General features: G+C 38.8%; 2 protein-coding genes across 7 annotated transcripts in view; both read right to left on the bottom strand.

Moving 5' to 3' along the window:
• IA-2 (tyrosine phosphatase IA-2) overlaps positions 1-4,623 on the bottom strand; it is a 221,657-nt gene extending 217,034 nt beyond the window's left edge. For all 3 annotated transcript variants that reach the window (XM_071590593.1, XM_071590595.1, XM_071590594.1), the window contains exon 1: positions 4,127-4,623. The gene's annotated coding sequence lies outside the window, so the exon portion shown is untranslated. The remainder of the gene's footprint in view (positions 1-4,126) is intronic.
• Positions 4,624-11,518: 6,895 nt separating this feature from the next.
• LOC139692605 (glycoprotein-N-acetylgalactosamine 3-beta-galactosyltransferase 1-like) overlaps positions 11,519-15,573 on the bottom strand; it is a 130,819-nt gene continuing 126,764 nt past the window's right edge. For all 4 annotated transcript variants that reach the window (XM_071590889.1, XM_071590891.1, XM_071590890.1 and 1 more), the window contains one exon: positions 11,519-14,970. In XM_071590889.1, coding sequence (XP_071446990.1) covers positions 14,734-14,970 — 237 coding nt within the window. In that variant the 3' untranslated portion in view covers positions 11,519-14,733. The remainder of the gene's footprint in view (positions 14,971-15,573) is intronic.

Raw genomic sequence — 15,573 nt, 5'->3', positions numbered from 1 at the left:
CCCTCCTACCCTCGAGGGAAACCTTCGCATCATCTCGAAATGAGACCCGGAGAGGACAACGCGGGGGCGGACAGAGACCCCCGTTTCCCCCCCTCGCTCCCTCTGTCCCTTCCCGCGACTTTGATGAGGGGGGCAAAAAAAGGGGACCTCTCTCTCTCTCTTCCCGTTAATCTCCCTAATGAGCAGAGAGCCCGACTTTCCGAGGGAGGAGAGACGAAAGCGCTCCTGGATACATTTTCATATCGTGTCGTCCGCCTTTTCCTATGGAGGGAGCGAGCGAGAGATATTAATCACCCTCCCCCCCTCTCTCTATCGGCCTCTCCTTTCGGAAGGATATATATGCCGTGAAAACTTCACCCCTCCACCGCCGATTAGCACCATGACTTCGACCCACGGCCACGTATCCGTTTTCCTAATGGGCCGTTTTCGAGAGTGGGTACGGGAGTGTTTTTGCAATACGCTCGGTGGGGCATTGTTCTTCAGGGCCAGCGAATATGCATCAATTGGGAATTCTATGTGAGCTAGCCTACCATGAAATATACGCCCTTTTTGGTTAAATTCCCAGGAGATATACTCTCTTGAAAGCTTCGAATCAGTTCCATTCTTCTATAAGCGAGAAAATCGCGGAAGTATAATGCGTGAGTGCATGTAAAATTTCAAGTTATGGAACATAGGATGGATTTATATGCCCTTGTCTATCTCTCTCTAGTTGCAAGTAAAATAAGGAATCATATTCACTGCCGCATGAGGAGCCCCTGGTACAGGAGTTGCATATTAAGAAATTTTCCTTCGCGAATGACCATTACAAGAAACATATTCCTTCGACCAACAGGCATGATTGCCACACTCTGGTCATTTCACCAGGAAGAATCAATGTTCACGTGTGGTGGATAGTATCGAAATCCGCGAAATACTGAAATATGCTTTTCGGTTTGTTAAAAAAATGCGCATTAAGCTTCTTCGAAATCCGCCGCTCAATTTCAAATATAGAGATGCGACTGAACGGGAAGCTGCACGCACTGCTACAGGTTTATTTTCCTTGGCGATATATTCTCCACCAAGAGGTGTCAAATAGTGCTATTATTTCCCCACGAGGTAAATAATGAATTATACAGTTTCTGGATGAACTGTGTTGAATTCCATCATGAACTTAATTGAAGAAAGTGCAAATCCACAGAATGATTATTTTTGGTGAATCAATAAAAATCATTCGGTGGATTTTCATTTTCTTTTATTAAGTTCACGAGGAGACTAATACTTGAAAAATCTCGCAATATTATTCTGTGTAATATGAGTATTACTTAAACAACTTACGTGGTGTATTGATGTGATGGAAAATATTCGCGAATAAGCTGGTATTGAATGATATTTCCGTTGTTCACATTTCCCCTCCAATGAGTGTATTTTCCCTCAACGGGTAATTTGGTATTTAATGCTATAGCCAGTTTTCCATAGTTCCCCTGCAATTAAAATTGGTTATAATCCCACTGGCATGCTTTGTGTCACGCTTCCACCATCCTGTTGCCGATATGTATTTATTTTGTCAAGTACGTGGAGACTAATTCTCATCCAGCTGTTTGATCCAGGTTATTTTATACTACAACAAATTACTTACAATGTGATAGAATGGACATTGAAAATTACTCAAATGCCAAAATTAGAAAACTTTCTTTGACCATTGTGGCAACGAAATACAAAATAATGTGTCATCATTGTGACCAAATGTACCGAGCTATTTGATAATTTTACTGAGCATATCAGAAACAAATATGGACGATAAAATTTGATGACACAATTTTAATGTCGGTGATGATTCTATATTAATGTGTTAAGTATATAAAAAGTGTTTTGCCTAATATTACCATAGTCCTACCTAAAAGCATAGGGCATGGACAAATATGCCAAGTTAGATGTTGCAGCTGAATAGTTATCCGAAGAATTCAGCATAATACTGCTGTTTAGAGATTAATTTGCAATACACTAATTTGTAAAACACAATTCAACATACTTCAATTATTCAACATAATTCAACATACTCGTATACTGAAGGCTATAAAAGGAGAGAAAAATCAGGGGATCCTTCAATTCCAGAAAATTCTCATATATTTATCCTACCAAAACAAGTCTGATAGTGATTACATTCAGGTGCATTTATGATCGAGAATTTTGCGGGTTCATTGCACGAAGTAGACGGCTACCAAAGATGCTGTCATTTAACATATCTCGTACCTACTCAACGCAGCAGTAACAGCGTAAAATTATCCAGTAGAACATTTGCTGTGTGATAAAAAAAGCATTGGAAGAGAGGTAACTTTAAGGAAAAATGATTTTATTTTTTTAATTGGTAAATGAAACTTCGCTCGCGGACAGACTTTGAATGAGTATTGATCTCAGGGTAAAAAATGCAGCACTCGAGAAAATATAGCCAATCTTGTTAGTCATGAAGTATCCGATCCAATTACGATGACAAATGCACCCATGCATACACAGTGATCAATTGTAACTTATATTCACAAACTGAAGGATAAACTTACGAACTCTTGGACTCTTAATAGTATTGATCACACGAAAGGAAATTTGATGACGACTATGATTAAACCAATAAACTACCAAAATGTTCGCTTCCAAACATCATCGCATGGATAGGGACGGCATTGTACAGATTTTGGCATCAACCGCTGCGGTTCTGGAAGTCCCCATATGGATAGCCAAAAACCTAGGAAATATCATTTTTACCATTAAAATACCTAACTAAATTTCATTTGACACCTGCGAATAACACTAAATTTGGTCACATTTATATTCAACAATTATGGTTACACTCTATTTGCTATCACAAAAGACTATTGTCTAAGCATCCATAGAACTGTAATTATGTTCTGGTTGTATCCTTAAATAAATAATATTCGCGTATAAAAAGTTTAGAAGAGTGAAAGATAGGGAAGCATGAAAATACTGCAACTGGTGAAATTATTCATAAAAATCAAGACATATTGAGCGAAGAGGGGCCCCACGCACCGAGCTTCCGAAGTTACTCAGTTGACTAACCTACTTCAATGCTCAGAATACACTGAAATTAAAGCGCCCTTTCAGCAATTTTTGCATCTTGAAATGCTTTCATTTTTGAAAGGCACTGGTAAAAATCCAATGCGAAGACTCAACGTAAAAAAATCCACCAACAAGCGGAAACCGAAATAAACGATCGATGAAGTTACAACAGAAATACACTGACGTGACTTCGTCACGCACCCTCCGTATCCCAGAGACGAAAATAAACATTTCTCCCGAGCGCGAAATCAAAGAAACCGCTCGGAAAGCTGCGAGCGAAGGAAACGTGTGCAGCACAAAAAAAAAGTGCAGGTGCCAGGCTAACAGAATTTCGCGTGGGAAGCGTTTTCCTTCCATTTTTTTGTCATAAAAAGGGAGGCGCTTCGAGAAAGACAGGAAGATGCGTCGAAAAGACACTCGCATAATTTACCCTCGGGTGCACGAGGGGCAAGGATTGAGGGGTCGAGAAGAATATGTGTGAGTGAGAAAGAGAGAGATGCGTTCATGCGGGGGAAGGGTTGGCCTTTTCGTTTTTCCGAGTCGCTCTTCATCCCTTCCCCCTCATCCACCTTGACGACACCGAGAGAAGTATCTTAGCGGGGCTTTGGGGAGGACAAGTGGAACAACAACAGCCACCCGAGGCCCTCTTTCCCACCCTATGTCCCCCTTTCCCTCTCTTCCCATACACCAGAGAGAAACTAAAGTCCTCCTGTTCCGCTACAACTCCACTCACAAGAGCCAAACCCCTTCCTTCCCGCTTATCGATCGCGCTGGCCCGCATCGTGTGTTCGTTTGGCGACTCGGTGAGAGTGTTGGGAGGATGAGGAGCAGGAGGAGAGAATGGTGTGGAGGCAGAGAATAAGGAGGTGGCGATGGTTGACGTTCTCTCTCTCACTCGCACGCACACACCAAGGCAGGTCATGCATGAGGACGCAATACGACGGAGCGTTACCATAGGGACGGGGGGGGGAAAGGGAAAAATAAACAGACAGGTAAGCACACTTGAGCGAAATAAAGCGACAGGTAGAGAGCGTCAAAAAGATAGACAGCAGGGAGTGAAAGGAGCCCAGAGACTTACGTGGCCTCTCTTTTATTTCCCAAATCGCTCACTCCACACCGCTCGGCCTTCGGGTCTCTTCCCCTGCCATCGGAGGACTCCCGGCCTGGGTGCTGTCCCTGGTGTCTGCACAAGAAGAGATGCGCTTACCCTCTTGGTACCACCCGTCCCTCCCCTTTTGTTTCTCTTTCCCGACTCCCTCTCTTCACTCCTGCCCCCCACCTCTTCGCCTCACCCCTCCCTCCGGTGAGAGAAGGGGTTAAAAAAAAGGAATAGGATGTTTTCTCTCACCGTGGGCGGGAAGGGAGGGAAGAGGAGAGGGCGGTGCCCGTCCTCTTCGACTCTCGGGCGGGGATTGTCCGGAGGTGGAGGGGGGAAGTGGGCGAGTGTGAGCGAGGTTTAAGAAGAGGGGGTCTCGAGAGGATTTAGGGTGACGCGGGGGTATAGGAGGCGGCCCCGGCGTCGGGCTGTCACGTCTCGCAGAGCGCCGTCCGAGGGAGAGGCTGCGGGCTCCCTCTTCGAGGAGAGCAGAGGAGAGAATGATGAGAGCCCGAGTTTGCGCCGTCGCCGCGACACATGGGCGTCGGAGGGGAGGGAGAAGGCGGGAAATCGGGAGGAAGGGGAGAAACATGGCGTCTGCGCGCAGGAGATAGGCGAGGACAGGGAGGGAGGGAGGTGGGAAAGGGAGAGAGTTGGGGCCGTGATAAGCAAGGCGCTGAGGCAGGGAAGCGATTTCTTTTATTTCTTTATTGCGATGGCCCCATGGTGTCGTCTCGAGAATTGTGAGAAAGATCGAGGCCGGGCGTGGATTAAGTGAAAACGTGTGACGGGCATGTGGAAAAAAACTAACTCGAACCAAATATTTTATTAAAAATTAGGGTCCGCGAAGAGATAGGCGGTATCGACACTATTTGAAGGAAAACATGTGCGAATAAATATACTCACTATATATATCTTAAAACACGAAATACATTAGAATATTGAAAGCAATCTCCGGCACATTTATTTTACTCATATGTAGCCCGAACCTAAGATGGCATCCAATTGTACGCTTAGATCACATTGCGATACCGTATACAGTTAAAAAGTAGAGTTTTTTGTAACGGATCGATAGGCAATAATATCATAATGCACTATTAATATTTGAAAAACAAAAGGCGCTTTTCATGAATCAGTCCTTAGAAATAGTACACGCATACTCATTTTTCGGAGAACAACAAATAAAATTTGTATCAATGAACGTTATTCTTCTGCCGATCAATTCACCATATGTAGCCCCTTATTTAAGCCCCACGCACAAAATTGACTCTTTGTTGGTCACATAACTTTCAGGATAGTTTAATCTGAAATTGTCTTGTCTTTTGGGTAAAAGCTTGTGACAATAAGTTTACTAGATGTATGCCAATCGGTTAAAACCAACTGTTTGAGGGTTATTCTACCGTTGATCTCCTGATGCAGTATATTCCCTTTTCACATGCTATTCATAACAAAATATAATTGGTTATCAAATTTCATTTTTAAATTTAGTCATACAGCTATTTTTTGCTTTCAAAGGAACCATTGGACAAGGTCAGTGCTCCAGAGTAACTTTCGCGAAGAAATAATTTAGCTCATTAAAAACATATAGTAAAAATTTCAACTTTTGTTAGTGGCAATGGAGTAAAAAATTCTCTACTCAACCTAAAATGTTACAAGAGGTCTTTGCCACTAATTCTTCCACGTGTGCGCCAGGCAGCCTTTTGAGAACTTGAATGGCATAATTCATCATGACCTGGCTCCCTGGCCACGGCCTTGGGCACCACTGATCATGTGCATGCATGGGCATAGGAACGTCATTAGCGAGATAAGACCCAGTGGCATCTGGATACTTGTAGTATACCGTATAATTTATTCCCCTCTATATAATGCTGCCCCGTTTGCCCTTTTGGGACATATTAATACTGAATAATCCCTTCCTAATCGAAGAAAACGATCAACATCACCTTCACGTTTGATCTCGACATCCGAACTTTTTTGGGTCTTGGGAAAAATGGACCCTTCCACCCCTTTGCCTCAACACTGTGACCATGGATGCATTACCGTATGCCTCATGAACCATTGCATAAATTTCAGCTGCACCTTTCCCGAGGCGAAACCAAAATTCAATTCACACACGTAACATCGTCATTCTTACTTACTCGAGAATTAGTACAGTAATTGTGTGCAAGCTCAGGCAAGAATCGCGGTTGTGCAGCAACAAGTCGAGATAGGGCCACGAACAAGGCACTGAGTTACTTCTCGCAGATGCCGCTATAAGGCGACACCTCATCGATTGTGATCCGTCAAGCAGTTCGTGCGCAGAAGGACAAGTCTCATATTTTTTTCCGGATCTTTTATAATTATTTATTAAAACTATTCTCACGAATAACTGATTATAATGAGTTAAAAGTTAACTGTGATCGTTTGATTGTATGTACTAGGGTAAGTCAATAAATAACTCGCAAAACTGGATAGAAGCAATTATAATCAAAGTAACTTCCTGAATTTTATTTTACTTTTCTGCATATTCACCCTGTGCATTCAAACACTTATCCTATCTCTTTACAAGCCCTTGATAGCCAGCAGCAAAGAAGTTTTTTATTCGCTGTCGAAGCCAACGAGTTACCTCTTGGACTACGGCATCATAATTTTCAAAGCATCAGTCACCCAAATGATTTTTCAGGAGTCTGAGCAGATGAAAATCGGTGGTGGGTAAGTCGAGACTTAACGGTGGATGCTCTTGAGTGTTCCCAAGAAATGTTTTTGGCAGCTCCTGCGTTAGTCTTACCGACGTTTGCGATTTCTTATTGACTTACCCTCATACTTCCATTCAATATTGTATACTTAATTAGCATACTCATTTCGTCTCATTAAACTAACCATAATTTTGCGGGTGAAGAATGAATGCACTTCATGTGTATATTTAATTAATGAACAAATCTTGAGGCTAAGAAAAAGAGGAACAGTTGAAGTCAAAGCCCTACTTGAAGGTATCTTTGTGTGATGAAGGACTGGTTATAATACTGCTAAATAGATGAGTGGTGGGAGCAAATATATTTCAGCGGAAGACATAACCTAGACCACCAAAATGCACTGCTCCCATCTCTCAACTGTACTAATCTAATCAGCCCATGACAAGCCTTGAGCAACTTATATTGAGTTAACTCTAACTGTTCCTTCACAACTCCCAAGCTATGAGTTAAATAGTAGCAGCTTGTACAGGGCGAGACAATAGACTCCCTGATCTGACAGGTGGATTGGAAAAAACTCAACTAAGATAATTAAAAAAGATTTCATTCCTGAAAACTACAACTAATGCATTTTTTTTCATTAAGCTTTAAAATTTATTTCCTCCAGGTGACGACCTTGGTGAGCAATATGCACATGTTGAGTCGTTCAAAAAGTTTTTGAAAACTCTTCTCAGCATATCTTGCGTCATTCCCGCGATGACATCTTTAATTTACTCCTTAAGGGCTTCCAAGGTCCTTGGTCGAACTTTGTACACCTCAGCTTTGTAATCCTCAAAAAAAAATCACATGGGCTCAAATGCGGGGAGCGAGGGGGGCATGGAATAGCCCTTCGTAAGGAAATCAGGCGGCCGGGAAATTCTTCTCGCAGGATTTGGCGTGACCGACGGGCGGCATGAGCCGTAGCACCATCTTGTTGAAACCAAAAGGCTTCTGTGTCATATTCCTCATAATACTCTCCCATCTTCCATTTAGGGGAGTAAAAAGTTCACCAGAATCTCACAATAGCGCACTGAGTTCACAGTAACAGTTGAACCTCGAGATTCAGAAAAGCAAGGCCCAATAATGCCTATGGAGAACACACCTCACCAAATTGTCAATTTGGGGCTATTAAGAGGTCTTGGATGAAGTTCGCAAGGGGTGTCAGGCGTTCAGTAACGAAAATTTTGCTTATTTACTAAGCCGGAAAGGTGAAAATGCGCTTCATCGGTAGACCACGGCGCTCCCTGCGTCGCCACTACACACTCGTTCTTGAAGAAGGTTTCAACGACAAACCTCGATGCTCACCAGACCAATGCTTGGTGACTACTGAAAATGACGTCGTTTCCTATAGCTAACGCCACTACTTCCACTCCGCTAATTCCCCTGCGCGCTCTTCGGAGATTTTTTAAAACTTTTTAACCTAGTGTCCAACATGCTCCATCCAGTATTTTCCCTACTTTACAACTAAAAACCATTAACAAAGTAATCAACTTGAAGGCCGGTTTGGAAGATTCACCCAGTACTAAGCCCTACACGGCGTGTGAAATTCACACATCAGGGTAGGGGGGCCAGTTCCTTTCCCTGTGCCGGTAAAGGTTTCCCAGGTACCCAAAAATTCACAAAGCCAAGGTTAACTGTTCAAAGCCAAGGTTAAATCACAAAGTTTGGGTGAAGCCGCAGGTGCCCAGAGACTTACCCGGGAATCGAATCCGGGACCAGGAGGATTCCGGGTTCCCCTCCGGTCAGTAGTCCAACGCTCTACACCCTGGGCTACCTCGACCCACACTAGGTCCATGGTTTGGGTCCTGTCCTTGGTCTTGAGTTAACCATAGTTTACTTTAAGACCTAAATATTAATACTACAATGTCATTACCAATAACACTTCTATATTATTGAAATTACTCTAAAACTGGAATTTTTTCATAAAAATTAATTTCTGAATGAATAGGCATGTTCGCTTATAGAAATATTACATTTAACACACTTTCCAATTTCATAAAATATACTACTTCTGCTAGCTTCCTTGGCGAAAGGGTAACATCCCTTCCTGCTAACCAGGTCAGAGGCTTAATTCATAATTTGGTGGGTTTTCCTTCACTTAGGTTAGATGTTGTGATTGTCCTTGGTGTTATGTCAAAGCAGAGAAATTATTATTAACAATTGTGACTTCCACTATATTATATGGGAGATCACAAGTGCTTATTATCATTCCTCTCCTAAGTGGAAAGTTTCCACGAGGTTAAGCCTGAAACTATACGGTTTGTGCTATATTATGTTTACAATACCATGTAAAAGGCCAAAAATTTCAGTTTTCATTTCATTGCTAGATGAATTCATTAGTCAAAGTTCATTGCAAAAAAACATTACTTATAAAATTTTGAAACTCAGATTATATCCATGAACTTTCAAAATCCATTCATCTATTTTGTTGATAAAAAGTATAATTTCTGTCCATAATGCACAAGAAATCATACTTGAATATACTTTCTTTTAAATAGGCCCATATTCCAATATTCTTTTCAATTTTTCAACCAGAATCCATACTGCATTCTAATGCTTAAAATGTGTACTGGATTTCAGGACAGACTTGAATTTTTCTTTTACAGTAATTATGGTACCCTTCCAAAATATCTTTATTTTTCAGTTGAGAGAGCCCAGAGTAAGCACTATCCTATGCTGTTTTGATGATGGTTAAACAGCCTTCATTTTAAGTTAATTGGTGACTATTTGAGGGACCAAATATATAGTTACTTTAAATAGTAAGGTAGAAAATTTCTTTTTCATGGAATAAAAAGGTTAAATGTGCTCCACCTTAATACTTTCATGATTATCTACCAAAAATACAGACACCCATTTATTTTTTAGTACACTGGTTGGATATCATTTACTAAAGCTTAAATAATTATTCAAAAAAATTCAACCATTTACTTGGGAAGGACCAAGAGTACATGGCCTGACCAAGAGATGGCGGTAGTTTTTTGAAAAATATCATTGTATTAGAAAGTATGCAAATTATAAAGCATATGTTTCAAGTTTGAACATGCTATGTTGGTTAGTATTTCTTGGCAGTCATTAATAGGGAACGTTTTCAGTGAATTTGTGAGAATGGAGAAAATTGCCTATTTTCACGTGATACAATACTTTCATTTGAAGGGCCTCAGCCGAAACAATATAAAAGCTGAACAGAATTCTACTCTGGTTGAGTCTGCTCCTCTGTTAACAACAGCAAATATCAGGTAGCAGAGTTTAAACAAGATCGTAGAAACTGTCAAGATGAGCATCGCATTGGTCGACCAAATGAGGTGACGACTCCAGAAACGGTGAAGAAAATCAACGAAGTGATACTGGATGATCGTCAACTGAAAATGAATGGCAGCAGGTAGCAGACACAGAAGGCATTTCAAAATGTGTAGGACATCGCATATTGACAAAATTTGGGCATGAGAAAGCTGAGTGCAAGATGGGTGCAACGTTTGCCCACACTCGACAAAACCAGTGTCGTGAAGATGTTTCAATTGAGTGTTTAGCAAAGTTTCACAGCAACAAAGAATTTTTTTCATAACCATAGCCATGTAACATGGGTCCATTACTTCACACCCAAGACAAAAGAACAATCAAAACAATGGATTCATAAGGGAGAACCGGCTCCAAAGAAACGAATACCATTTCATCTGCAGCTAAGGCCATGGCATCAGTTTTTTGGGATGCACGAGGGATAATTTTCATCATGAAATACTATCTTGAAAAAGGAAAAACTATCAACAGCGAGTATTATACCAGTATTATAATTAACTTATTGCATTGTTTGAGCCAAGAAATCAAGCAAAAGCGGCTGCATTTGGCTAAGAAAAAAGTGTTGCTTCAATAAGACAATGCACCAGCTCACAAATCCATTATTGCAATGGCCAAAATTCATGAATTAAAGTTTGAATTGCTACTTCATGCACCCTATTCATCAGATTTAGCCTCCTCGAATTACTTTCTGTTCGCAAACTTGGACCTACTATACCTATTTAAGTTAGTTTTTGAAAATTCTTAGTGACTATTATAGTCTATGCATTGAAAGAACTTCGTCTTGTTTGCCTAACAATACTTCCTTCCTCAAACAGTTCTTCATAATTTCCACCAACCTTGATGCTCTCTTTCATCTCAAGAGTTTTAATGTCCATCAAGGCAGGGTGATCAGGCTAGTTATATTTTTATTTTTGTTCATAACTCTTTTTCAACATGTGTGTGCAATGCCATACACATCCATCACAATTCCAATAAAAAATCAGTTATCCTCAAATAATTTCTCAGGGATAACTTAAAAAATGTAAACAAATAATTTCTCAAAGCTTTCGACATGCAGTTTTCAATGCAACATGATTACTTGGTAAAACAAAGATGCGTCCTGATGATGTATTAGCATTGATAAAATGACAGTGCACAACCATAATCACTGAAAATTTTGCGATTCAAAAGATCTGTACGAAACTAGTTCCGAACAATATCAGAGTGGATCTTTCCCACACTTTAAATACAAACCATGCATGTATTGACTATGCCAGGCTTTAAAAATATGGGATATGAAGTAATGAAAGTAACATGAATATTATTCTTTGTTTGGTACTTTTAGCAGGATGAAAAACAGTTTGCTCGCTTAAAAATTGACACAATTTATAAATAAATGTTAACTTCCATTTATTTGTATGCCATGAAAATTAAGCGTGTAACATTTTAGTATGTGATGTTTAAAAATATTATTATCAACCAAAAAAAACACAAATCTCACCATCAATTCAAAATTTCCACACATAACAAATGACTCACAACTAATACCAAGATGAGCAAATATATAAATGACTAACAAATTAGAAGGAAAACCAATCATTAAATGCAGAATGAATGAAGTATGAATGAAATTCTTTGATACATATATGGAATGAAATATGATGGAAGAGTTAACTAATCTTCAATGAATGATAAATGTATTACATGACTCATAGAGCACAATGAATAGTCCAATGCCATGCAATTTTTTACCATAAGTACCCTAAAGGAAGACAATCCCAAATTACATATTAACATCTTCCAGAACTTCCCATTGGCAAATGAAGATTATATTAGGCTCAAATGACTGCAAAATTTGACAATTCATCCATCACATGATATGACAATACTATGTGGTTAAGCTGCCATTTTTACTTCAGAACCATTCCCTCAACCAACCCAAGAACTTTGAGTGTTCCATTTATTTACTATTAGCTGCTACCAATGTGATATTTAATAACGTAGTTCAGTCAGAATCTGAAAGGATGAGGGTTTATCTCGTGCTAAAATCACATTCTTGTCAATTGTGATTATATTGATGGAAATGAGGCTTTCACACACTGGCCATAATCCAGCTCTCCCATATTATTCCACTTATGATACTGTCTTATTACGAGTGGGTTATGCATATAACTTCCAGCACTACTTGGATAAATATTAACTGAGAAAATTGCACCTTTTTATCCAAACTTAGCACTTTTTGTCCAACTTCAAGTTACAAGTATATTACTATGTCCATTCTCATCTTACAAAATGCATTAAGGGATTCTCACTTCTCCCTACCTTTCACCTAATCAGTAATTCACTGTTAGATAAGTTCATGTTCTATTGGATACAAATAGGCAAAGTGAATATGAAAGCAATTTGCAATGAAATACTTGAAAGTGATAAAAACTATTTTGCCTTATTGTATAAAAGACAAGCACTACTTCATATTCATTCTTAAATTGGTGGAATGAGATTTCTAATTTGAGGTTCAATTGTGATGGAAATGACTGTCCAGTGCAGTGAACTAATGGGGGCTACCACTGAATACATTCCGGAATTATAATTTTTTCTTAAATTTCCACAAAAATGCCAATTACTGAAGCAACAACTTTGGGCAATGCATTTCATGAAATTAATCTAGTTAGGTACCATGGCAGGTGATGTACCCACTCACTGGTCTGATGGTAATATGAAAACCACAAACTGAATGAATTCAATAAAAGAGCAAACGGAGGACAAAAACTACCCAAGAGACCATCAATCACTTCCCAGCAAAGGAGAATTTTCTGGTAAAATTATACAAAAAATCTTTAACTTTCATTTAATTCATTTTCACTATCCACAGTTAATTATGAATAATTACTTAAAGCAATAAAGTTGCTACTGGACTAACTGCAGCCAATACTGAACCTCTTTTTTCTATACACGCTGAATAGATTACTACATGACTATGAGAACAAACAGACATCTACTATTGATTTAAAGCCTCATAATAATGACATTAACAACATGATGAAACAAAAATATTTTTGTACGATTAATACTCATGTCATTTTCATCTGTCAATCCCTCCCACTGGTTCTACTGACTGAATTCAACTTAGATTCATAAAAAATTCCCTTTCTAGGAATAAAAGACAAAAATCATCTCTAGCTGCAGGCTGAAGCTGCTCTATCTTCCCAATTATTTCCTGACGAAACAAAAATGAAATAATTATCATTTTCACTAGCTAGATTTATTTGTAGTGTTTAGATGACTAGCCTCTGATGATTCATATGTAAATGATTGTTTTGACGGTGTAGAATAACCTAGCTAGCAAATAAATACTAAAAAGTTAGTTTCAAACACTAACACAACCACTCTGAATATCACTAGGATCACGGCCAAAAACACTTTCTTTCAATAACACACAATACCCAGAAGCTTACCCCTGACAGTTTTAAACTCCAAGTAAAGAAATAAAAATTATTTACATTGAATGAACACATTTCCTTTGAAATGTCAAAATAACCTCAATATGCTCCATGTATCTCAATTGTATTGGATTGTAATTTGTTTAGAATGTAAACAGGATATGAATTTTTGTACATGTGAATATTACAGCTAGGATTACTTTGTTATCAAATGATAACTTGATTATGGTATATCTCCATGAAAATATAACGATAGTGTGTTCTTGAAAGTTTAAAATGGTACTTACATGCCCGACATCCTTTATTTTTGACAAGACGTAGCTGAATATCAACTCTAATGGATTTCTTGAACATTACGATATGATCAGTCTTTGAAATTTCCTGTGATAGCTTAAGTTATTTGACTTATCCTTCCCAGCATAGCATGCATTTGCCTATAAAACATTCATGGGAAGCCTGAAGTTTTGACAATCCTACATGTGATACAGAAAAAGAAGATGTTTAGCTTCCTTTGGGGTAAACATGGTACTATCCTACATCTAATATGGCAGCAATTATCACACAATGTTTCACATGCAACAACGCATGGAAACAAGAACATGATATGGTCTCACAATATTTGGACTAAAGCTAAAAAACATATTATGAAAAATGAATGACTTGATCACAGAGTACAAAATATTGTTGGCTCACTGAGAGATATAAATAAACTTGTCCTTCTACTACAACTTATCAGTATTATCTTTGGTAATTAGTAGGAAGAGCCCTCAGAAGAAAGCACTCCTGGTCCCTAAGAGAATGAAATTTTAACACTACAAAAACAGTATTTCTTATCAGTAGTATGACTTCCCTAGATAAAAGATAATGACAATTGTGCACAGCTGCCATATGGGCTGATATAACTATTGCTTTGAATTCCAAGGGAAGTAGCAGCAGAAGAGCACTTTCTCAGCAGTCTGTAATTCATGTTCATGAAGAATGGCACTTCCAACTCCCACTACCTAGTTAACAGGAACGTTTTAATATTAATCATATTTGAGCATTTCAATCCTTGACAGTTAATCAGGTTGCTTAAACATAATGGCGGCTCAACCCAAAGATGTTGATATGCAATAACACACCACACATGCACTCATACATACACAAACACACACCCTCAACCAATCATTTATGGCACAGTCGGTGATCTGATGGTTGTGTGGTTTTCATCATCAATGTTGTGCTCCATGCTGGATAGGGTAACAGACTCAAGAGTCCTTGATGACACTCCATGCCCATATTCATCCACTATCCGATGGGTTATCCCATAGGGACGCAGGTGATATATGAGGTATTCCATTACATACATTTGGTTTGGGGGCATGTAATGGAATGAAACAGCTGAGTCTGAACAGCATCCCATTCCCTGATAATAAAATAATCAAATTAGAAAGCACTATAAAAACCACTCAAAATCAAAATACTCTTCAGAAATTTTCTAGTTATTCATATGTCAATTAACATTCTACTAAATTGACATTCACCAAGCCAAAATTTTAGTTCATGATGGGATTGAGAGTAGTAGGCAGATATAACATATACCAGTTCAGTCCACATGATCAAATTATATTTGATCTGTAAGTAGTAAGAATTGGTCTCAAAAATGATTAAACCAGAGAATTAACATGCATAAAATAAATAGGCGAAAAGTTTATCAAAGGTGAGGACTGCTGTCCATAGGCAATTGCTTAATTGAGCAGCATTTGAGTTCTAAGGATGAATTTTATCACTCTCACACAAAGGCTGTAATTTGAATGAAGATGGCCATGTTACACTCTTATAATTTTATATGCTAGAGATTTTTTGCACTGTCGCAGTAATTATTTGATTGTCCATGAAATGGCCATTCAATATACCAATGTAAAATTATTTTATTCTTTGAGTTACATGAAAAATTATATGAAATGATATTGTACAACTTAAAACAATACTCTCTAACATGCACTAGTTTCATTTTGCTATATGACAA

This window comes from Hetaerina americana, unplaced genomic scaffold, assembly GCF_022747635.1.
Source record: "Hetaerina americana unplaced genomic scaffold, ioHetAmer1.1.p SCAF_4, whole genome shotgun sequence".
Taxonomy (NCBI): Eukaryota; Metazoa; Arthropoda; class Insecta; order Odonata; family Calopterygidae; genus Hetaerina; species Hetaerina americana.
Note: the sequence above shows the minus strand (reverse complement) of the source record. Positions and strands in the feature narration are given on the sequence as shown.